The sequence below is a fragment of the Ambystoma mexicanum genome, chromosome 2p, assembly GCF_040938575.1.
Source record: "Ambystoma mexicanum isolate Mex_15411 chromosome 2p, UKY_AmexF1_1, whole genome shotgun sequence".
Taxonomy (NCBI): domain Eukaryota; kingdom Metazoa; phylum Chordata; class Amphibia; order Caudata; family Ambystomatidae; genus Ambystoma; species Ambystoma mexicanum.
In genome coordinates this window covers 116,518,442-116,542,233 of record NC_090923.1, presented here as the reverse complement: position 1 = coordinate 116,542,233, position 23,792 = coordinate 116,518,442, and the positions used below count along the sequence as shown (strand labels likewise).

Here is a 23,792-nt window from a genome sequence, read left to right as displayed (position 1 = left end):
ACGTATGGGGGAATTATGTATACCCTAAACCAGAAGAGGCATTCCATTATTGTTTGGCATTGACGAAACTGCAACTGGGGTAAGGAGTAATTACACTAACGGGGGGGGGAGTGAAATTGTGTATTAAAAACACAAAGTACAATGAGAACCTCTTTCTCTTTCCACCTTCACAGTTTGTGTCGTCGCACAAGTGCAGTGATCAGCTGGAGCCGAGCCTCTTCTCTCTTTTGTGTCGGCAGCCCCCATGGGTGCTGATGCCCTGAAGAAAGTGGAACATTGGTAAAACCACTGAAACCGATAGGCCTGGTATATATCCTCTTGTCAAGGGCTTAATACCAATGCTCAGAGGAAAAACGAGTGGAAAAGTACCATTTGGAAGAGAGATACTGAAAATAGTGAAAAAATAATTTTAAAAAAGACAGTGATTCACCTGTATGACCTCCAGCAGATCCTATGGTTCATTATTTAATGCCCATAGATAGATGTGCTTTTTATAATATTGGGATTTGATTAAACACTTAATTGCCTCAACGAGTTAGGGCAATCCTCTTTCATCTGTCCCCTAACCCTAGAAGCGACACACCAGCACAATTTAGGGTTATACACTACAGGAGGGATCAGATAGAATGGTTGGGGGGCAAGTTTCTAAGATGCAAACATGGTAACTTTAAAAAGACAAATTAATAGAATTACAGACCTGTCGTATGTGTGAAAAAAGCTAGGGTATACATACCGCCAGGCCCAGCAGCCACCATATTCCCATATCAAACTCCTGTTACTGGCAATCGCTGTCATTATCTAGGGGATACCACTGGAAGTGACTCCACTCCTCTTCCCTCCTTGCTCCTAAACAGCCTTCCACTCCTAAATATGTTTTCACCCTCCCCTACCCACTCCTCCCACAACACTGCAAGGCCTTTACACTTCCTTGAATTGAACAATGTACGTTTTGCACTAGTTACGTGCATAACTATGTTGCGCAGCACAAGAGGCACACCAGTATGACAGTATTTTAAAAAATCATTTGAACTCATCTTCACCCCCTGCCTTGAGCCCCCTGGTTGCGAAAACACTCAACGCTGCACTTAAAATGTCCCACTCTAAGACACCCTACATTTTCATATCATCTGCCCTCCTGTGGGCATCACTTTCATCAATATTCTTTTAGAACTGGTTTTGTCCTTTCTGAAAACAAACTCCCAATTAATCTTACTTGGAGACCTGAATCTTGATTTTTCTGATGCAAAGGACTCGCTCTATATAATATTCTCATTGAGCTCGATTTTTCTTTCTTGCACACACCTACTATTCCTAACTGAGGTTGTACGCTTGACTGGATTATATAGAGTGGAATGCAAATCCTGCATACTCTTCTACAATTCACATGGACTGGTCCAATCACACCACTGTTCACTTTAGTCCACCTCAAACTTAAGACAACCTGCTTCTAATATGCACCTACCTTTAACTTTTCGTGATAAGCATCCATTAACCGTGTGTTCACTGAATCCTATTTTTGCTAATATTCCTATCAATTTTGATAAAGATGTCAATACCACGGATATGATAGAATGCTACAATTCTCAGATCAAAATACTGTTAATTCAATGGCACCTCTAAAGACTAAATTGATCAAAGTCAACCACCTTCACAAGAAATGGTTCACTCTTGAACTTTCCGCCTTAAAACATTCTCTTAGGCGCCTAGCAGATGGAAAAGAAATCTCAACAATAATAACCACAAGCTGCCTATAAATCTGCTATACTGATTGCACAAAAAAGTCATGAACCAATTCTACTAGAGAACTAATCTTCAACACTAAAAAATGCCGGACTTCATCCCACACCTGACAACTATTCTACTCTTTGGCCAGACAAAATTCAAACTTTCCTCAAAGAAAAGTAAAAAAAAAAAAAAAAAAGAAAAAGATTTTAGATGGCATTAAATCTAGCTGCCTCGTGGACCATAAAAGAAATGGGGCTGGTAAGCCGGCAGCCTCGCTGATCTCCATTGCTGCATCCACTTCCAATGTGAACCCATTGACATTCTTACCTGTATTAAATCCACTACTTTCCCCATCGACCCTTGTTCGGCCTGGATAACAAAAAATCTGTGCCATCTCCTTGGCGCCATTGATTAGCCGTATTTTGTCCTCTTCGCTCTGTGAAGGAACTGTACCTGAAAAGCTTAAACAGGCATGGGCGACACCCTTCTTGAAAAAACTTTAATTAGGTCCTGCTGATTGTGCCAATTATCATCCCATCACAAATACCCCTTTTTGGCTTCCAGGAAGAGGCACTGAAACTTCTCTACTTGAAATAAAGGATTCTCTCTTGCATGCAACAGATCATGGCCATGTAGGATTAGTGATGCTTATTGATCTTACGTGGGCCTTTGATGAACCAATCATACTGTACTTTGCCAACACTTTAGAGCTGCCGCTCTGTCATCCGTCATGTCTGTAGATAGACTTTCATCCTCCTTAAGTAACTGCATGTCGCGAGTAAAAATGGGTCCCTACACCTCCAATCCTGAATTGGTTACATTTGGAGTCCCACAAGGACCATGCATCCCTCCAACTTTATTCAACATCTATATGAAGCCTTTACATGACCTACTGCCTCATTTGGGTGCAGTATTTTAAGATTATGCTGACAATACCATACTAGTATTTTAACTTGACCAAGACCCCCACACCAACATCTTGCACATTCAAACCAATCATGGGTGGCTAAACACTGGTTGGGACCAAATCAATGCAAGACAGAAGTCTTGCTGTTAGTCCCTGTAAACCTATCCAGACTTTATAATAGGTTTTCATAGACCAGACAAATCTCTAGGCAATTAATTTGTCTCTACTGGCTCGATGCAGTCTCAAATAAATCTTACATTGAAAAACACCAAGTATTATTTGATGTTACGTATGCAGTGATCAGGATCACTGCAACATGCTGGCATCTGCTCTGGTTAGTTCTAAACTGGACTACTGCAACTCCTCTCTAGTGATTAATTAATTCCTTGGCCAGTATAGTTACTAGAGTTATTCAATGAAAATACCATATTTAAAATCCTGCATCACCCAAAGTCCCGAATTAGGGGAGCAGGGTTGCAGCGATGTCCCCCGCTCACCTAATTCTGTATTTTGTACTTCTCTTCTAGTTTGTGATATTAACATACATCCGTTACTAGCACCCCGAGATATGCTCACATTACCCCCATCCTCCATAAACTGCCTTGGCTGCCTACGGACATAAGAATTTCTTTCAAACTCTTGACGTTAGCACACAAGGCTCTTTATGGATCCACCCCCATTATAATAAGCAAAGATACAAATTGCGGATGTCTACCCGTCCGTCACGGCATCCACGGTTTAACCATATGTACATTCCTTGTTTCAAACGATCTAGAGCACTTTGGCGATCTTGCACTGTACTGACTGCTAAAGTCTGGAATCATCACCTGCTAGTGCTGCGCAGGACTGACAAGCTTCGATCATTTCGCAAAAAACGGAAAACTCTAAGGCTTTCTCTGCCTCCTTGTTCTGCCTGCAACAGCTTGAGTTTCCAAATTCCACTGTACGGCCTATAGAATTCCGCCGGCAATCCGTCCCCACCTGGTGTTTTCCCAGAGGGCAGGGAGGCCACAACCACCCGAAAATTCCGGGATGCAGCCAACATAGCTGTCAGTTCGCATGACAGCAGAGGGAACCCGTGTTGGGACTGCGTAAATTCAATTTCCGCCATTTCAGTACTCTCAACCGCCCTATAAAGAGATTCATAGAATTTCTGGAAAATATTGTTAATCTCTGATTGGGAATGCCACGTCTCTCCACACTCATCTACTATGGATCACATTGCATGTCGGAGGGTCTCCCTATGGCAAAACCAAGCAAGCAACCTCCCTGCCTTATCCCAGTGTTCATGCATTTTCTCAACATATACCTCAATCATATTTGCTAGTCTCTCCCACGCCCCTATACATTGTTGTCTCAATGTGCTCAAGTCACACTCCAAAGGCCCATCGGGAGACAGCCTTCTAGCCGTGGGATTCCCATTTCAATATTGGACAGTTCCTAGCCTTTTCTTAATCCCTCCATCCACAGCAATCACCTCACCGCAGATAGCCACCTTGAATGATTCCCACACCATGCCAGCCATAACTGTCTACACTGCCCACATTTAACCCATAGTATTCTTCAAACTTTCCCAATAGATGTTCCTTAAACGGTTGTGAGAAACCTGATGGCGTCCTCCCATTTACTCCTCTAGGATACTTTGCTTATGTGGCATGGGAAGGGCCATCGCTTTTGGATCCCGATCTTGGGGGTGGACAAGCAAGGCAGGATCACGCGAGTGGGTGGTTCTTGGGGAGTGAGAAGAAGATGCCTAAGGGCGAGGCATGGTATCCCCCTTTTCTAATTGCGACTTACCTTACCATACCTCAGCTTTCGTATGATATTGTTTTCCATATCCTACCTTTCTCCTTGAAATCCAGCCAAGTACTGAGAAGAGGAAGATAACCTCTAAAGTAATGAGATTACACATAGTAAACACCCACTTTAGTACTTGGATGAAGAGGAGGGGTCTTGAAGACTACATAGCTGCAGGTCAGGCATGTCCCAATAATTGCTGTAATTGGCGTCATGCAAGTCAGGCATAGAAGGCCAAGAACTCACACCTGACACCCCTTGACAGGGCCTAGGTGTATACATGGTGGAGCACACAACAGTGTCAGTCAGCATCTAGGAGAGCAACAGGGAGACTGCAAATCCAGCAGAGGATCCTTTTTGTGTGGATATAGCAGTGTTGGGACTAGAACCAGCGCCAGGTCACCGGCAGAGATCCCATGTGACTTGTGGTGCCCAAGGCAAGTAGGCCATATTGTGGACACAGGTGTGGGAACCTCCAGCACAGTGAGCTGAAGATAAAGGAGCAGCACAACCTCAGAGAAACCAGAGGAGAATGGGACGCTGAGACGCTGGAGGAAGACAATGTAGCAGGGTGTCTTTGCGTGGCGAGGCAGCTGTGTCTCCAGGGAGCCGGAGAGCAGGGGAGAAGGGAGCCTTGGAAGCAGGCAGTACCTTTTCTGTGACCGACAGATGCTCGTCCCCCTGACTGGAAGCAACTGTCTAGGGGTGTCTGCGGGCAGACAGCAGCACGGAAGCAAGAATGACAAGCGCTGCTACCAGTGAGTTTCTAAGTCTGAGAGAAAACTGGCGCGGTTGTTAAAGGAACTAATACAGAGTAGCTGAGTGATCGCGTGCATACAGCATGTTTTTGAAAGCCTCCATAGAAAAAAATTGAAATACGTGAATAAGAATCACGAGGGGAGCAAAGTGAAAAGGGAGCAAAGTAAAAAGGGAGCAAACACTGAATGGGCAATATTGACAAGTGAAAGCTGGCCAATTGAAAGCCGATAAGGAGTCAAACTGAAGAAGAGGCCAAAGTGGGTTACGAGGACAACCCTGTAATTCATGAACTTGAGCATAGTTTAAAATTACGAAGAATGCATGAAGCTTGGGGAAGGGAAACCCCGAGCTCCTTTCTGAACATTTGTTTTTGTAATGCTCCGATAGGTTATTTGTAACACGCTTAATACCCAGAGGTTTCCATGCGCAGAATCGGGGATCGATCCTGTGTTGCCACACTTTAGCTCACTGCACCTTTCACAGATGGGACATTTCCATTTGCATAATCAGTCTTTGTCCCGCTCCACCTCACTGATGATGCTCAACAAGGCTGAAAGAGGTGTATGGGGTTGTTGTTGGTACTCTTGTCCAGAAGGGAATTGCCATTGCATTTCGGTGCTGGACTCCCATGTGGGCTGGACAAAAGACTGATATGCAAATGGATATTTCCCATCTGTGAAAGGTACAGTAAGCTAAAGTGTGGCTGCAGACTCTAGAGTGGGTATCTTCCCAAAGAACAGGACATTTTTCGCCATGTTAGTTCTCATAGAGGAGCGCCCATGACTAATTTTTGATTTCGTTCTGCAACCCAACCACCAATAAAACAACTTCACGTGCCAGGCTCGACAGCTGCCAATGCACAAGACACTCCACCCTGGCTGGCCTCATTTTGCCCACCATGACTAACCCCGTCGAACGAGAAGTACATCCGACTCGGGTGTTGCTTGCAAGTGGATCTTAGGTGACGATAGTATGAACCCTTCTATTACCAGCACTTGACCCATCTACCTGTAGTCTCACTGGAAGAGATGTACTCAGTGGGAGTCGGAAATGCTGCATCCCCCTACCTCGGTTATCTCAGAGAAGATTAATCCATGCGAGCATGACCATGAACACAGAGGCATTGGTATGTATGCACAAGTGGGCAGTCTGATTTGACACTCTCAAAGCAACACCAGTGCTAGCAATGTTAGGAAATGCAGATGACGTTCTGGAGGAGGTGTAGCTAGAACACCAACAAGAGGAGTAAGCTTGGCAAAGATTGCACAAGACAATATGGTGAAGAGCAACCCACCTACAGCCAAGTCCATTAGGCCCAAGAAGAAGGTTTTGGTAAGACCGGCATTAGACTAATTCTGCTTCTGAAAGGAAGGTTTGCCAAACAACCTTTTATTAATGCGTCAGGCCAACATTATAGTGCACCATGTGCCTTTGCTGAGGCAGCTTCCTGGCATTTTGTGCACCAGTCCTGCAGTGGCATAGGGCAGGTTCAAAGGTCACATGAGGATTCCTAGCTGCAATTAATATTTTCCGGCAGGCAGAGATGGCTTTCAGATTTTCTGCAATCATATTTGTATCCCTTAGTCAGTCGGGTGGTATATACATCTTTAAATATATAAGCCATGCCTGGTTGGAGCATGGCGACTACTAGCAGCCCATAATTATACAGCCACAGTACTGTGCGACAGAGTCTGAGAACTGACACTGTTGAGGAGGGTGCAAGGGGGGGTGGGGGGGGCCTCAAACTAGAGCAGGAGGCCTACCAAGGTGTTTGACAGAGCCAGGCCATCCCCAGACGCAGGGTGAGAGTTGAGAGGGCATCCGTCTCTGTTTCCAGCACATGTGACTAGATGAAAATGGAAAGGAGCACTCCTCTCCCTGTTGAGACTCTGAATAACCTAGTAGAGAAGCGTATGCGAGGCATGCTGAGGAAGTCGGATCAATAGTGCGGTGGAGAAACAAAGCAGTCGCCAGACCCGTAAGATCCCTGAAGATGTTTATTGGTGAGAACAAAGGTAACCAGGGACAGGGGAGGCACAGGAAGATCACGGACAAGTATTTTATTACACAAATAACAATAGTATGAATGAAAAAAACCTGAAGATAAATCGATTGAATTAGAACTGTAATAAGGCGATGAGGAGAGAAATACCACTGACAGATAATTGAATGGAAGTGGAATATTCTTGTTGAATGTTAACTGTACAGTCTGAGAAAGAGAATATAGATCCCTGAAGGGGAGAATTGGAGTGCGATATCCTTGTTAAAACCAAACAAAGAAAAGATCAGGAATGAGAGCGATCCTGAAAATGGAGGTGAAGGTGTCATGATCTTTGCTTCCAAAAGATCAGGACTTGCCCGACTCCCTTGGAAGCAGACCCATAACCCCGGTTCAGAGTGCCAGCCAGTCCCAATTGGGACCTTTTGGACCCTGTCCTGGCGCCAGTGGCACCAGGCTCATAAAGATGCCCAGTCCCGGCGCTGGAAGCGCCGGGCTCATAATGCTTGGGTGGACTTACCTGCAGCAGACCATGCTGCTTACTTACCTGCCAGTTGAGCCCCTGATCCTCTTCTGTTTGGGACTACTTTTCCTGTTGGGTGGGGCAGGAGCCACTCCCTAGGTTCAGAACACTGGAACTCTTCTGGAAAGCAGGAACTCTTTTCTCACCTAGGCGAGGCTGTGGAAGGAGATACCTAAGCACTACAGGAGGCTATTTAAACCACACCCGATGGATGAATCTTGCTTTGCGTTATTCTGCATTCTCTGCAGCAGAACGCTCATCGTGTCTTCTGCTTCTGATCCTGGGCCTAAGAGAACAAAGGCTTACCATCCTGGAATCCAGTCTTCAGCAGCACCTGTAAAGACAAAGAAAGAACAGGTTAGCACTACGGTCTTCAGTGGCAGCGCATCTCTTACCTGGTCCATCGGCTGTCACCAACGCCTCGCGCTGCATTCCGGCATCTGAAAGACAAAGGCTTACCTACTCTTCGCATGCTCCGGAGGTCTTCGCACTGCATTCCGGCATCTGAAAGACAAAAGCTTACCAGCTCTTTGCACGCTCCGGAGGCCTTCGGCGCTGCATCCCGCATCTGAAAGACAAAAGAAGGTGCGTTTAAAGACATTGGGCAACTTTATTACTCACGTGCCATTACTCCTTCCCACGCCTAATCCAGTGGGTATTCCAGCACCCTTCAGCTTCTCTAAAGCTCCGAACTTGTACCTGCAAGATAAAAGGGACAGTTAGTGCGCATCGTGAAGCAGGCTACAAGCGTACTTACTTACGTGCTTCCAGGCGCTTCTATGCCTCACGCGGGTTCGATCCTCAACTCTCATCAGCCCGCCATCCGCCATCGCCGGAACCCTGCAAAACAAGAGATATCATTACAAAAGACTTAAGACATTTGAAGTGCCCAGAACTTACCGTTCGTGCAGTTAACGACGGACAGCAGTCCTCTGAGGTCAAGAGGCCTGCACCCTTATCCAGTGAAGAAACTGGTTACGGCACCCTGCCCCGAGGCAGATGGAGAGCTCGGCGTTAACCTAAGGTGAGGGCGTTAACCTTTGGGGTTCTACAGGAGAAGAGAAAGGCAAGAGGAGAGAGGCACCCAATAACCCCAGTTCATTAATCCCATATTTTCTACCTGCAGACATCTTACTCTTCGAGTCAGACATACAGTGCACAGAGGTCCAGCCCAAAGAGCCAACCGTGTGTTACACATCACCTTTGAAGATACGGCATTCACCCAGTCAAGACCGGCGCCTCTGCGGGAATCAGGTGAGCATTACAGAAGGAGTGAGAAAAGCTTAACGTCAACATTAACTTAAGTGTTTTGAATAAAAGACAGAAAGACACCAAAATACCCAAAGAAAGGAATAATAAAGTGAATAACTTTCTCTTGGGAATATAGATAACAGATAACATCTATGTCCCAAAAAGAAGAGTGTGACCTAAAGGAAAGAATATGGAGAGCTGAAGACCAAAGCAGTCTTTATGATAAATCAATCTGACCAAAGAAAAACATCTAAGGTGGAGAATACATATAGTAAAGTGAGGCAAGAATTGAACAAACTGATAGAAAGCTACCAAGAACTAGTGAAAAAGCACATATTGAGAAGATAAGTGCTGGAAAGGGTCAGAAAAGGCTCTGGATACTCAGCAGGCATCTCCGGTCGCTGGAATCAGTAACAGTAGTCTTCTCTTCCTCTTCGGATTCAGCACCAGTGGTCGACTTGTCTTCATTTTCCAGAATCAGACTTTTATACAGGAACGCACACACAACTTCTGCAAAATCTACCGACAGTTTATAGGAAGGGGCAGGCGGCTGTCCAATCAGGACATCCAACCAACCGGTGGGAACTGGTTTTGTTCCGGTACACCAGAAGACAAAAGGCTGCAGAGTTTCAGACTCCTCCCTCACTGTGGAGCCTTGGCAGGAAAAGAAAACGTCTCCTGCGGAAGACCAAACTTCAACCAGGACCTCCACCACCTAGGACGGCAGAGGAAGACCCAAGCAACTACTACAAATGGCGAAAGAAGCCACCATTCTAGCAGATTGGTGACCCTTCTGTAGATCACAGCGGCTGGTTGCCACAGTAACCGAAATATTACTGGGCCAGTGAGAAAGGGGATACCATGTATCTTACCAGCACTCTTCATAATGTGGGGTGGGCTGGTCTCAAATATAAAATATAAAGGGGATGAAAATCCCTCTCTACCCTTGGGAACGTTAGTTCGCCCAAGGTACATCAAGAGAAATTAAAAAGGGAAGCCCAAGGGCAACCCAGCACATAAGGTGCTGCGTGTGGCCATAGGAAAATGCATTCAGCCCAAACGTTCCAGGGAACTAGAAATCCAAACATACACCATGGACATGCATAAAAAGGTCACCCATAAAAAGGAGTACAATAAAGGGTGAGGGAAAAAAGATTCCCACTCACCCAGGAACATGAACAAATAATCAAGTCCAGCAAAATGTTCTGGGGGTTTCACAGGTGAGGAAGATATATCATAGAAATTGAAATCTTCCGTAACACTGTGGACCAAGACCTCTCTGTTGGCTGCACAGGAACCAGGACCCTGTAGGGGTCCTAGACTCCCTGTAAGGGCCAGTCAAATTCCCTGCAGTGGAAGAGCAGAACAGGAGGACTCAACTTGTCCTGGAGCCCCAAGATTTGGATCCCCAGCATCCCAAAGGTCCAGAAGCAGCACTGAATTATTTTTCAATGCCTTAGGTCATCTTTGGACCAGACCGACAGCACTCTATTCACTTTCCGCCGCAAAAGAACCCACTGTGCTACCTTTTGCCACTCTGCAGACATTCAAATGGTTTGCTGCATTTAGAGAGATCCAGACACTGGCTTGACACAGTGAAGCAGAACAGACTCGTCTTGACCAGACTGTGTGCTCGAAATTGTGGGAACAAATTACTTTAGCACTGATTCGAATACTTGGAGCCATTGACTCGCCCGTCTCAAATGCCTACTCGACCAAGCAGAACCATTGTCTTGACACAAGACGACCACTACCCGAACCGCTGGAAGCCGTCATCTCAAACGCCATCGGGAGTCCACCTGCAAACCGCCATGAAACAAGACTAACAGTGTGATCGCACAGGCTCTTAAGTCTTGACGCCTGCGCAAAAGCAACAAAAGCACCTAGCAGCCCAGACACTTAAGCACCAGAGACAAGGAGGTACTGAGAAGATACCCTGGACTCCTGGTCCACTCTTTGGGATAACAGTTACTTAAGCCCCCTTCTCTACCTTTTTGATATGATATATGGCATTTATAACACGCCTAGTTTTTCAAGGCGCAACGAGGCATGGAAGGGGGAACAGAGGGAAGACAGACAGCGATCTTACTAAGCCAGGTGACATTGAGATTGCGCAAGTGCAGGGGAGGGAGGAGAGGGAAAAGGGGAGGGGCAATGCAGGATAACATTGAAATAAATAAAGACAAAGAATAAATAGTGCAGCCAACTTGTGGTAAGTGCAGAAATAAGGTGTCAAGTGCTGGTAGGGGACTGTAGGGATACAGAAACAGTCCCAGAGTGAAAGGGTTGCCAGGGGGGCATTGCAGGTGTGCAACTGGCGGGGAGGGGACCTGGGCCCGAGATCAGAGGGTAACCAGTGCAGTTTCAGACCAAGAGATCAGCAGGGGAGAGGAGGTGAGAAAGCAGAAGAAAAGAGGAAGGTCTTGAGGTGCTTCCGGAACCGGAGATGGTTCTCAAGTTTCAGAGAGGCAGGGAGGCTATTCGAGAGAGAGGCCCCAGCAGAAGAAAGATCTACCAACAACTTGTTGCTTGGAGAAGCGACAGACACTAAGGGAGTTGCAGGCGGATGAGCCAAGAGCTTGAGAAGGAAGATACTGTTCAGAAACTTCGGCGTGTGTAGTTTGGGGAGTAGGGCCCTTGTTATGTTTGTTAAGCCCAGTCGTCATGCGCTGCTGCGGAAGCGGGGAAGGCTTCGGATCAGATCGATCCGATGGCGCTTTCGCCTTCTTCGACGAGGGTGCTTGGGTTGTGTGCTTTGTGCGGTGCGATTGTACGCCCCTGTCACCGGGTGTGGTCCCTGTAGCAGGACCGGAGTCGAGCCTGGAAGGGTCGGGGACGGGCATGGCGGCTCTAGAATAGTCCGCCTCAAGGTCTATAACATCCGCTTTGGACGTTTGGTCCTCCGATGTACCCCCGTCACTTTCGGCTGGTGTCGCGGCAGGGGAGGGAGGCTCCACGCGTGACATTCCGTATGTGGCCCACCGCTTCGACCGGCGCTCCTTAAGGGTTTTAGGTTTAGGAGTTTACACGCCGAACACTGCTTTAGTCCTCTAGGGCCGCTTTAGTGCTCTAGGGGGAGACAAGCGTTACACGACGTGTGCTCGTCTTTCCACGGATATCTGACACTACACACAGGGCAGAATCTAAATGGAGTCCTTTCCATAGCAGAAGGGAAGGGTGACCAGACCAAAAAGGAAAGAAGTGGAAAAGAGGAAAGCCATCATAGCAGTATGGCAAACCCCGAGCCCACTCTCCCTACTGTGTAGGCCGGCCAGAAGGCCCAACCACGTGGAGGTCCGAACACCGGATCTTAGGTGCCGGAACCCACAGCCGTAGACGATTCCCCCGTAGTCTTCGTTGAAGATGTTCTTGAAAGGAGAAGTGACTTAACAGGGATTAAACCGACAATTCGGTAAGATAAACAATGTCTCATGAAGAGCTCCGCTATAGGGCGACCAGTTAACTGGGCAGAAAAAAACAATCTGAGGGACCTCGACGCGTGAGGGATTTTGGGTACTACACACGTCACGATAGGGATAGTGTTTCAGACACGCCTATGCCGACGTCCCCTTTCGGTCCCCCGAAAGACAAGATGCAATACTCCGCGGTTACCACTGGATGTTGGACCATATGCACAGCATGTGATTCTAAGCAGATTAACAAGCATCAGAAATACAGATTCCAAATTTAGTTAAAAGTACTGGATAAATACCTCCAGAAAAAAGAAAAAAAAAAGATTACTGACAATGCTATACTATAGCTTTATGATAAACAGATGATGTGCTTGGTACATCTGGAAAAGTTTAAGTTGGTTTGTTTTCTGTGACAGTTAAGGATCTTTATTATTTTTTTTCTTGCAGGAGTGCACAATAGCAGTAACAGTATTGGGCTTTGGTGCTTGGAAGTTCCTCTGGTAGTTATTTCAGTTGGTTTTCCAGTGCTTTCAGATACTGCAGCAAATTGCCTTTTTTGCTTGGTGTAGGTGCATTTCTGTCTGGTTTTGTGGTAGAAACTAAGGTTGAAGATTTTGTGTTAGGTTTTCCTACATTATGTAGAAGTCCAGACCATTCTCTTTTTCCGCTGTACTGTGGGGTCCGGTAGCCTTTGATGGAGGATTCATTTTGGTGCCCAGTAACAGACATTATTTGACGCGTTTCCAAATCTGCATTGGCTAAAATCTTCACAGTTGTCACACGCAAGGAGTGGTTTGTGTACATAGCACTTGAATTTGGCTTTTTGCCGATTGTTTGCATCATTAAGGCCAGTGTATATTTCCACAAGTGGTCTGCAGGTATACCAAATGGGTTTCAGTTTGGCTTCAGCAATTGCCATTTTCTTGGCCAGTACAAACAAACATGGAGCATTCTGGGGGAGCTTCTGTAGATATAGTTCCAGCGACTTAATGGGGAAGTCCTCCTCACCTTGAACTTCATACATTTCCCAACAAAGGCTATCTCAGTTTCTCTCAGTGATAGTGGTGGTTTTTGGTAGCTTCATAGAATGCTAATGTGGCATATTTGCGCCCGCTTTCATCTGTGCCAATACAGAAGGCATCCGTTGGTAGGGCACATGGTCCTTCTCTACCTCATCGTGCAGAAATGTAGTTGGATATCTTACCACACTTTGTATTGAAGAGTAATGGGATGGTCTGTAGTGAAGATTCCACTTGTTCTAAGTGTCTGGAGGTCATTTTCAGTGATGCATGGTTTGTGAGTGGTTCGATCTCTGCACTCAGGTGCTGCCTTTTTTATGATGGATATGAAGACATAGTTGGCACTCTGGAAGTCTTCACCATGCATAAGACTTACATTTCGTGAAAATGGAGGGTTGTTCAAATATCTATTTAGCCCAGCACGGATGGAAATTAGGCTTGAAGGTTGATATTGTGAACGTGCTGCATTTCTTACTTTTACATAGGATTTGCGCAGGAAGTTAATCAAATTTGGGAGTGAAAGTGCTAGCCAGGTTTTGAATATGTCTGTGGCCCACTTTGTAGCACTTTGGATATTGGCTTTGCATCGATTAATTTCTAATGCATTTAAATCTGCATTTGACACACAATTATGTCTTTTTGGCATGTCATATTCTCCATTCTTTCCTCTGAATCTTCATTCAGCCACTCTAAGGTTCGGTCTCCAAACAGGATAAACGATACTTGTGTAATTGCAGTATATATTCACGCAGTATAGGAGTAGAAAGTACCAGGAGCTTTCCAACTGATGTTCTTCTGGTTGTGGCTTTGTTAATGTGCTTGTGGGTGGTAATTAGCAGTGGATGGGTGGAGTACCGAATTATCAAACATGCTGCAGGTGTTCTATTTTGTATGTATGCAAATGTAGGGCTAAACTACTTACACATTAGTCACATGACATTCGCAAATAAAAACAGCACAATATTGCTTTTACACCATAATTAGTATGTAGCATTAACTTTACTTATAAAGTGTTTCCTACTTACATTTTTGCTGTGTGTTACTAGCCCTTCACAGCAGCCCAACGTGTTCATTTCAACGTAATGCTTCCAGAGCATTCACATTATGAAGGTCGCAGCGCAAGCCATCTCTAAAAAGTGGTGAGCAGCTATTTAATGATTTACAAGCCACGCTATTGCAGCGGCATACATGGGGGATTACTTATGTCGGTGTGCAGACGTTATGTCAGCACTTCACTTCGGACCGAAAATGAAAGGAAGTTAACATCCTTGAGCGTGCGTGTCCACGCCAGGCACGCTTCAACGACAACACGGCACACAGAACTTTTAACTGTTTCAGTTCTGTGTGCCGTGTTTAATTGCAGTTCTACCCACTGGAGTGTAGGAGGCGGTAATCATTTTTAATTACATTCCGCCATACACTGCTTGCGCTGCGTTGGAGCTAAGCTCCAATTAAAGATTTGCAGGCTGCATTGAATCTGCCACTGGTCAGGATTCATCCACACAGGCAGTAACACAGAGTGATGCATTTGAGGGAATTTGATAACTCCACAAGAAGCAGAGTGCCCAACAGAGACCGTCCACTTTGGTAGGGGTATCTAGAAAATGAGGCCTTCACCCCTCACATTAGAGTGTTCTGCGTGCAGTGTCGGGAATGAACTATTGTTATAGAATATATGATGCAACTGAAGGGGTGGCTGCTGAAACGTAATATGGCCAGTACTATGCAGCACGCTGTACACTTCGGCTTTACATATTTATATTTTATCTACTCACAAAGAAAGTCACAAAAAAGCAATTTGCAAAGAATTAAAAAAAAATTGTGCATTTAGCATTTAAGCTAGGATTAGAATACAGGTCCCCCAGTTTCAGGACAGTAACAAAGCCACTACACATTTCTTAACTGTTTGTGTGCCCCTTCAATATCGAGCACTACGTACATATCATCCTACTTCCAACCCCTATTTCCAGATTCCAGGAACCCACAGGCACACACTTTAACCCCCTCCTCCCCCATTCCGGGTGCCTGAGCAGAAGGGAGAAACACTCCAAGGGTAGACAGAACACTTGTGGCTCCCCATAATTTACAGATTGTACCATAATTAGAGTAAAAAAACAAAATTTAGCTATTTGCACAACAGGGCAAGTGTTTGAACTACTACAGGCGTGAATGCCCTTATTTGCCTTGCCATTTCAACCTGCCAGTGTAAAGTGCCATGTCGGTAGGTGGAATGAATTTAAAAAGGTATGGAGTCCTAGATTGCAATTGCATTTTCTCAGTTCTTTTCAAAGTTACTTGCCTGCCTTTTTCTTCCTATTCAGCGCTCTGCTGCTTGCTAGCGAGGTTTGTGGTAAGTAAATGCCATTAATATATATTGAGAACAGAGTAAATAGTTACAGTCGAGAAGCCTCTCGCCCGGGTCTCAAGCACAGCATTAATAATAGAGATGACCCAAAAGAAACAACTGGCTGTGAACCACCTACCTGATAATGCAGTTTCCTCGGTTTGTCGCAAAAATAACGATGGGTGCGATGGCGGATTCCAAAGCTCGGTGCAAGTATGTGAAACACTCTATATCCAGCATGTGCACTTCGTCAATAAAGAGAACCCCAGGAACCAACTCGGCAATTCCCTGGTCAATGTACTTGTTAACAACTTTGTTTATCTCGCTTCGCAGCTTGTCTGAAAGATAAACAAAATGCAAAGGTAAAATTCATAGCTAATCACACACCGTCCCATTAAACAGCAAAATAGGACTAGGCCTCATTACAATGTACCAGCACCCTTTCGGGACCACCACACTACGAGTCTGCCTGCAACGGCCAGTGCACCCGGCAGGTCTGACAGGCCGGGCGCAACTTGTTCCGGTAGGCAGACTTGTCACGGAAGCACCGGCACTATTAGAAACAGTGCTGGTACTTCCGTGTCTGCATTCCCATGGGAATTGGGACTCAAATTTTCCAGCGCCTGACTTCCTGATCCGCTTGGACTTGTAATGTCCCGGTGGAACCAGGAAGTCACACTCGTAATGCGGCCCTAGGACTGTTATATTGCTGTGCTAATTGTGTTGGGTTTGTTGGGGATGGTACTGTGTGATAGATAGAAAGTAGGATAAAGTGATTGTTTAAAGTCAATAGTGCTCCTAAAGCTTACATTACACAAAAGTCAACTTTCCTGGAATGGTTCAATCTCTTAAAACTTTAGCCATTGCTTAAGAAATCAGTTCGGAAGATGTAGGTATTTAAGGCACGCCCAGATCAAAGACCATTTCAACAGCTGTATATGTGGAAAGGATTACCAACTACAAAACTTTACAAAGACATGAAAGCGGCGACCTGCATGAAAAGAGTTGAGCCACCAATGCACCAGAGTTCTTGAGCATAGATCATTCACCGAGGGGCGGAACAGTTCCCACAGAGTACTAGTAATGCAACTGTAATGCCACCATGACCGATACGCAGTTTTTTCATTTTGTTTAAACCACATGCTGTTCTCAAAACGGCTACCATCCAACATGTAATTGACCAAATTATACATTATCAAGTGGACCAAATATTCATTTCATTTGAGCACAAAAAACTGTTAACTAATCAAATGACATGTGCGCCAACTACATTCAAAGGCTCTAGACTCCTAATATAATTTAGTGTTCCCCATGTTTTATCTTCATGAGGAACAAGTTACTTACCTGTAACTGTTGTTCTCCAGCATGGGTCTGGCATGGATTCACATGCTCATGAATATTCCCCGTAGTCAGGCCGGGAATCCTCGGTAAAGAAAAGAATCAGCATTAGTTTTGTTTCTGATCTGTCTTTCTTAGTAGTAGCCAATCACGGATCTCAGGGTCATACTGCCCCCAGCCAATGACTGCCCTCTACCTAAGCCCCTCCCCTGGCAGCCATCCTCAGATTTGGTAGCACGTAAAGTGGCAGTATGACCAAGTGAAGAGCCGCAGAGGGGAAGGAGGGAGGGTTTGGATGTGAATCCATGCCAGATCCATGCTGGCGAACAACAGTTACATGTAAGTAACTTGTTCCTTCTCCAGCATGGGGTCTGGCATGGATTCACATGCTCATGATATAAGAATACATAGCAGTATACACATGCACAACCACGGGAGGTGGCAACAGGCTCAACATTAAGCAATACAACAACTCAACAGTAAGCATCTCTTACCTCCTCACCAGGCTCACCTTAAGCGAACAGGTTGAGCAGCACTGCTTGGCCGACCCTGGACTCCTCCCTGGAGTCCTGATCGACGCAGTAGAATCTTGTTAAGGTGTGCATCGATCTCCACGTAGCAGCCCTGCAGATGTCCAGCAGGGGCACACCAGCAGGAACGCCGTGGTAGCAGCGATCGCTCTGGTCGAATGGGCTCTCGGACGGCCGGGCAGCGGTCAGTTTGCCAACCGGTGACAGTGCATGATGCAGCTGGAGAGCCATCTGGAAATGGAAGCCTTCGAGAGAGCCTTCCCTTGATTCACATGTCCAAAGTTCACAAACAGCTGTGATGTCTTCCGAAAACTCTTTGTGTGGTCCACGTAGAACTTCAGCGCTCTAGCCACATCCAGCGAGTGCAAAGTCCTCTCGGCCGGAGACGACAGGAAGAAAACTGGCAACACCAAGGGCTCGTTGAGGTGGAAGTCCGACGGTACCTTGGGCATAAAGGAGGGGTGCGCCCTCAGCGCCACCTTGTGTTGTGAAAGGTCAAGTATGGAGGCTTGCAAGATAGGGCCTGGATCTCTCCCACTCGTCGTGCAGAGGTGATGGCCACGAGAAATGCTGTCTTCCACGACAGGAACTTCAATGGTGCTGAATGCATAGGCTCGAATGGGGCCCCCCCATGAGCCTGGTCAGCACCACGTTGAGCTCCCACGCCGGGGCAGGGGCCTTCACCAGCGAGAACGATCGGAATAGTCCCTTCATAAATTCCTTCACCAGGCGGAGACCACAAGGACACCCGTCCTGTAGTTCTGGTGTATCGGGAGATGGCAGCCAGATGCATCTTGATGGAGGCGTGAGCCAGTCCAGTCTTGGCCAGCGACAGTAGGTACAGCAATACTTGAGGCCGTAACCCGCAGAGGGTTAATCTTCTGTGCACGGCACCAGACAGAGAACCTCTTCCACTTATGTCCACAGCATTTGAGAGTTGAGGACGCCCTGGCTTTTGCAAGAACCTCTCTGCAGTCAGCGGGGATCTCGTATCCTCCAAACTCTAGTGCTGCAGGAGCCAAGCCTGCAAGTTCAGCGACTCCGGATCGTGATGAAGAATGGCACCTCCTTCTCTGGAGAGAAGATCCGCATCCGTCGCCAGCTTGATAGGTGGGGACGCTGACAAGTCCAGAAGGTCCGGGAACCAGATCTGTCTCGGCCACGCTGGTGCGACGAGGATCATCCTGCACCTGGACATCTTGAGCTGGTTGATGAGACGGAGCAGCAACGGCAACGGAGGAAACGCGTACAGGAACAGGCGGTCCCAAGGGAATGAGAAAGCATCGCCCATGCTCCTCGTTGTGCAAACCTGCTGGCGAACCTCTGGCACTTGGAGTTCGTCGCCGTCGCGAAAAGGTCGATCTGGGGTTTGCCCCACCGTTGAAAGAGCTCATCCACCTGGTCCTGGCGTAGTTCCCACTCGTGGCACTCGTATTTTTTATTCCTGCCAGGTGGAAGGGAACCAGAAACATCCCCTGGGCGACGGCCCAGTGCCACAGATCCTGGGCCTCCTTGGATAGGGCTGGCGATCTGGTGCCTCCCTGCTTCCGGATGTAGAACATCGGGGTGGTGTTGTCGGTGAAGATCCTCACCACTTTGTCCTTGAGGGACGGAATGAACGATTTGAGTGCCCAGAACACAGCTCGTAGCTCCAGGATGTTGATGTGGAGAGACCTCTCCTCCGGGAGCCAGAAGCCTCTTGCATGGAGATCTCCGGTGTGGGCCCCCCATCCCTCCAGGGAGGCGTCCGTCGTTACCGTCTCCTGATACGCCGGGGCCTGAAAGTCCATGCCTGCCGCGAGGTGCGCATGGGCACCCCACCATAGAATCGCCCGACGGAACGCCTCGTCGAGCGGGATCCTGTCTTCGAAGCTGCCAGCCGCTTGAATCCAGCGGGCGTCGAGGAACTCTTGTACCGGACGCATCCGAAGTCTGCAAAGGGGCACAAGGTAGATGCATGAGGACATCATCCCGAGGAGGGACTTGATGGACCTCACGCTGGTCACATCTGTGGCTAACAGGCGCTGCACCTTGCCCAAAATGGCCATCGTCCTTTCTTGCGACGGAGATGCCAATCGCTTCACTGTATCGAGCTTCGCTGCCAGAAACAGTGCCACCTGCGACGGGACCAGATGGGATTTGGGGTGGTTGATGGTGAATCCCAGCTCCGTGAGCAGGCGGACGGTCCTCGCTGTGTGTTCTTCGGCGAGTTCTCTTGACCTTGCACGGATTAGCCAGTCGTCCAGGTAGGGGTAGACGTGGATCCCTTGCAGGCGCAGCCGCGCCGCCACAGGTGCGAGGCACTTGGTGAACACCCTGTGTGCCGACTTTAATCCGAACGGCAGGGCTCTGAATTGGTGGTCACGCCCCTGGACTACGAATCTGAGGAACTTTGTGTCCTTTTAGAATGGGGATGTGGAAGTAAGCATCCTCCAGGTCCAGTGACGATAGGAAGTCGCCCTCCTCCAGCTGTCCCAGCAAGTGGTGACCATCCTGAATTTCTGTGCCTTGATGTACTTGTTCAACTGACGCAGGTCCAGGATGGGGAGCCAACCGTCTGTCTTCTTTCTGACGAGGAAGTATCTCGAGTATACTCCGGAGCCCCGGAGTCTCTTTGAGCGGGTGTACCTGGGCCAGGGCATCTAGCACCCAAAGGTCGGTGGAGATTGACTCCCACACGCTGACGAACTTCGCCAGACGACCTCCCTCAGTGGGGGGCCGACGCCACGGTCGGTTCAGTCTTGCTTGGCGGCCGCCTTGCCGCCTTGGCCTCCCTGGCGACGACGGCGAGATCCACCCGACTTGCCTCGTCCCCTGTAGGCTTCTTGCGACGAGGAGCTGGCCGCCTGGCGGTACGTAGACGAGCCACTGCCGAATCTCTTGGAGGCACCTTGCTTGCCTCCGGAGTTCCAAAAGGACGGCCATCGTTGCTGAAGAGCTCCTAGGGCCCGAGCCGTCACCGTGTCGGTCTTGATGGCTTGGAGGGACTCATCCACCGTCTTCCCAAACAGATTGTTCCTGTCAAAGGGCATGTCCAAAACCTTGGCTTGCACGTCCTGGCGAAAATCTGTCGCCTTGAGCTACCCTCGCCGTCTAAGGCAAACGCCGTTGCCCAACTGGCGGAAACCGGTGTCAGCAATGTCCGTGGCCACCGTTATGGCCCCCTCACCTTCAATCGCTAGGGCCTTTGCCCTCTTGTCGTCCGGTAGGAAGTCGAACAGGGGGCGATTTTGTATCACAATTCCCTGTCGTAGCGGGCCACGATCGCTAGGGCGTTGGCCGCCTTAATTTTTATCGCCGCGGACGAGATGACTCGTCCCATGGCATCCAGTTTCTTTCCAGCGCTGTGCGGCGAGGAAGTGGACGTTGAGGCCGATGCCCCCCCCCCCCCGCTTTCTTCTTGGCCACTCAATCAGGGGTCGGCTGCGCCCTAAGGCACAAGGGGGCGGCTTCGAGAACCGGGTACTACTTCTCGTACCGGTCCCTCTTCGCAGGCGTCGTGGACGGGTTCTTCAGAAGGGCTCGTCCCTCGTCCCAGATTTCATCCAGCAGAGGCACCGCGAGGACCGTCTTCCTCTTGGCCTCGCGCTGTTGGTAGAGGAAACCTACCTTCCCTCTGCTCTTCGGGGAAGATCTGGAAAAGCTCGGATGCCCTGGCAATCATGGCGTGGAAGGAGCCGATCTCGTCGGGCGGGGAGGACCGAGGAGGTGGTGATGGGAGATCCGTCCCATCGTCACCACCATCGTCGTCATCATCCGTCTCTGTCGTGGCCGTGTCCGTTCTTGTGTCGTCCCCAGGGACTGGGACAAAGGCTGAGAAGGCCGTGAGGGCTGAAAAGGCGGGGGTGGATGAATTCTCCTCTTGTTTGGAGGGCTTCCCGACGGGCCTGGCTCTGGCTCGTCCGTCGGGCACAGGGGCAATCTTGTCCTTATCTCCATACATAAGGATTGGATTGCCATCAAAATGGCCGCCAAGTTGTCCTGTGGCTCAGGATGCGACGGGCGGGATGGCTGCTCCACTGGGGGCTCGTCGGCCCCACCGTCGCTCTCGTCGTCCTCCTTGTCGGGATCCCTCCCATGGGACCGGGCCTCCTCAATGTGCTTGTTGACACCCTCCAAGACTTCAACCAGCGCCTCCACGGAGGCTGTCTCTGTGTCCGTAATGGCCACCGCCCCCCCCCCCCTCTTCTTCCTCCGGGGTCTTCATGGGGTCTTCTCGAGGGGCTAGAAAGAGTATTCCCTCCGCGGTTGCAGGGAAACTCTGGGCCCCGAGGTCGCCTCCACTGGGGTAGCCTCCACAGGCAGCTCCAGGACCGTAGCAACTTCCTCGATAGAGGCCTTTGCCGGGTGAATCAAGGCCTTCACCACCTTGTGCGTGCTTGCGGCCTTCATCTTGGGGGGGGTTCACTGCCTCGCTTCCCACGGCTGGTTCCTTCGAGATCAACCGGGGCCTCTCCAGAAGCTTAGCCGGGTTTTCGGATTCCCTCTTCCCCGAGGCAGAGCGTTGGCTCGTGGTTGATGGCGCCGGTGAGGATGCGCCCTGCCTGGCAGCCGAGGAGCCCGACCGTTCGGCGCTCCCGGGGCCTGCGGACTTGCAGTGCTTTGCCTTCTGTTGGGCCCCCGTCGCCAGGGCGCCCTCACAGGATTTAGAAGACCGCTCGGACGACGACTTCTCACCTGACGGGCTCTGGCCTTCCAGCCAGTTGGCGAGACAGGTCCGACAATCCCTCATGGTCCGTTCCGTCATGTTCATGCAAAACGCACAGTCCTTCACAACGTGCGTCTTGTCTTCGAGGAGGCAGTAGAGGCATCTCGCATGCACGTCCTCCTTGAACATATTCTGTAGCTTGCATCCAGGGCAGTTCCTGAACAGCTTGGATCCGGGTGTCGAGCTTCCTTTCTCCTGGGCCATGTCCACGAGGTAGGCCTCAGAAACTTCTGGAATCCTCCAAGAAGCGTAGCTCGGTGAAAACTTCACCCTTGAGGGGCGTAGAAAATTCCGAAACGGGTCCCCGTTGATCGGAAGTAGAAACGGTGGAGCTTGAGGCTTGATTTACCGAAAAAATTAGAAAATCTCTTTGAAAAAGCGCGAAAACCCAGTACAAGCTCGAGAGCTATTGCACGAGGACTCCCAACACTTGAACGTGCAATAAAAATCTGAGGCTGGCTGCCAGGGGAGGGGCTTAGGGAGAGGGCAGTCATTGGCTGGGGGCAGTACGACCCAGGCATCAGTGATTGGTTACTACTAAGAAAGACAGATCAGAAACGAAACTGATACTGATTTTTTCTTTACCGAGGATTCCCAGCCCGACGACAGGGAATATTCATGAGCATGTTACTCCTCCATCCCAACACTGTATTCCCAAGAATATCCTGTGTGTTAGTTGGTCCATCTTAGTATCCATAGTCGTTTTTCCCAACCAGACCTTTACCATCTGGGGAATAGGGCTGATGGTGGCTATTAGGCAAGAAGAAAAATCTCTAGACAGTGCTTGAGGAAAGCCCAAGAAAGGGAACACCCTAAAGTTTCCACACATCCATCAGCTCACCTTGATCCCATTCTACAGATAGGGAAATCCTGGTTTGTTGAAACCAACATCAAGATATGTGGTTTAAGAGAGCATAAAATACAATTGTGTTTGCCCACACTTTGTGCGTTTCTCCTCCTTTGTTCCTTCTCCCCTGTAACAATGGTCACGTCACCATCTGGGTAATTTGAATTTGCTGCCATTATTTTCTTTGCTCTTGCATCTCAAACATAAATGTTGCAAAAAGGTAGCATGAAACGGTACACAAGTCTCTGTGTACGTAACCCAAGATGTGGAAAGGAGACTGGGACAGTAATGGATATACCAGTTAAGTGAGCGATAATCTATATCTAGTGTATGTAATGTCAATTTACAGGCTATGGGTTATGATCGTCAGTAACCGTATGAAGTGTTAGTTCTCAAAGAAGTGAATTTTCAAGTCCTTTCTGAAGGTATCCAGAACTCAGGCCAGTAATTGAAGTGTTGAGTAACTGGACACTACGAAAGAGGGGACTATCAATGGGACATCAGGGCATTTAGAGTGGCAAGGCCAAATTGGGTTTGTAAGGGACGGAAGAGGTTAAAAAAATACACAATGAGTAGGATGTGGAAGGGGCCATAACAGGGATGTATTCGAATCACATTAGTAGGCTTGAATA

The 23,792-nt window shown here is 48.3% G+C and overlaps 1 protein-coding gene across 1 annotated transcript in view; it reads right to left on the bottom strand.

The window, feature by feature from the left end:
- RUVBL1 (RuvB like AAA ATPase 1) overlaps positions 1 to 23,792 on the bottom strand; it is a 396,640-nt gene that overhangs the window by 149,559 nt on the left and 223,289 nt on the right. The window contains exon 8 of the mRNA XM_069643365.1: positions 15,877 to 16,075. Coding sequence (XP_069499466.1) covers positions 15,877 to 16,075 — 199 coding nt within the window. The remainder of the gene's footprint in view (positions 1 to 15,876; positions 16,076 to 23,792) is intronic.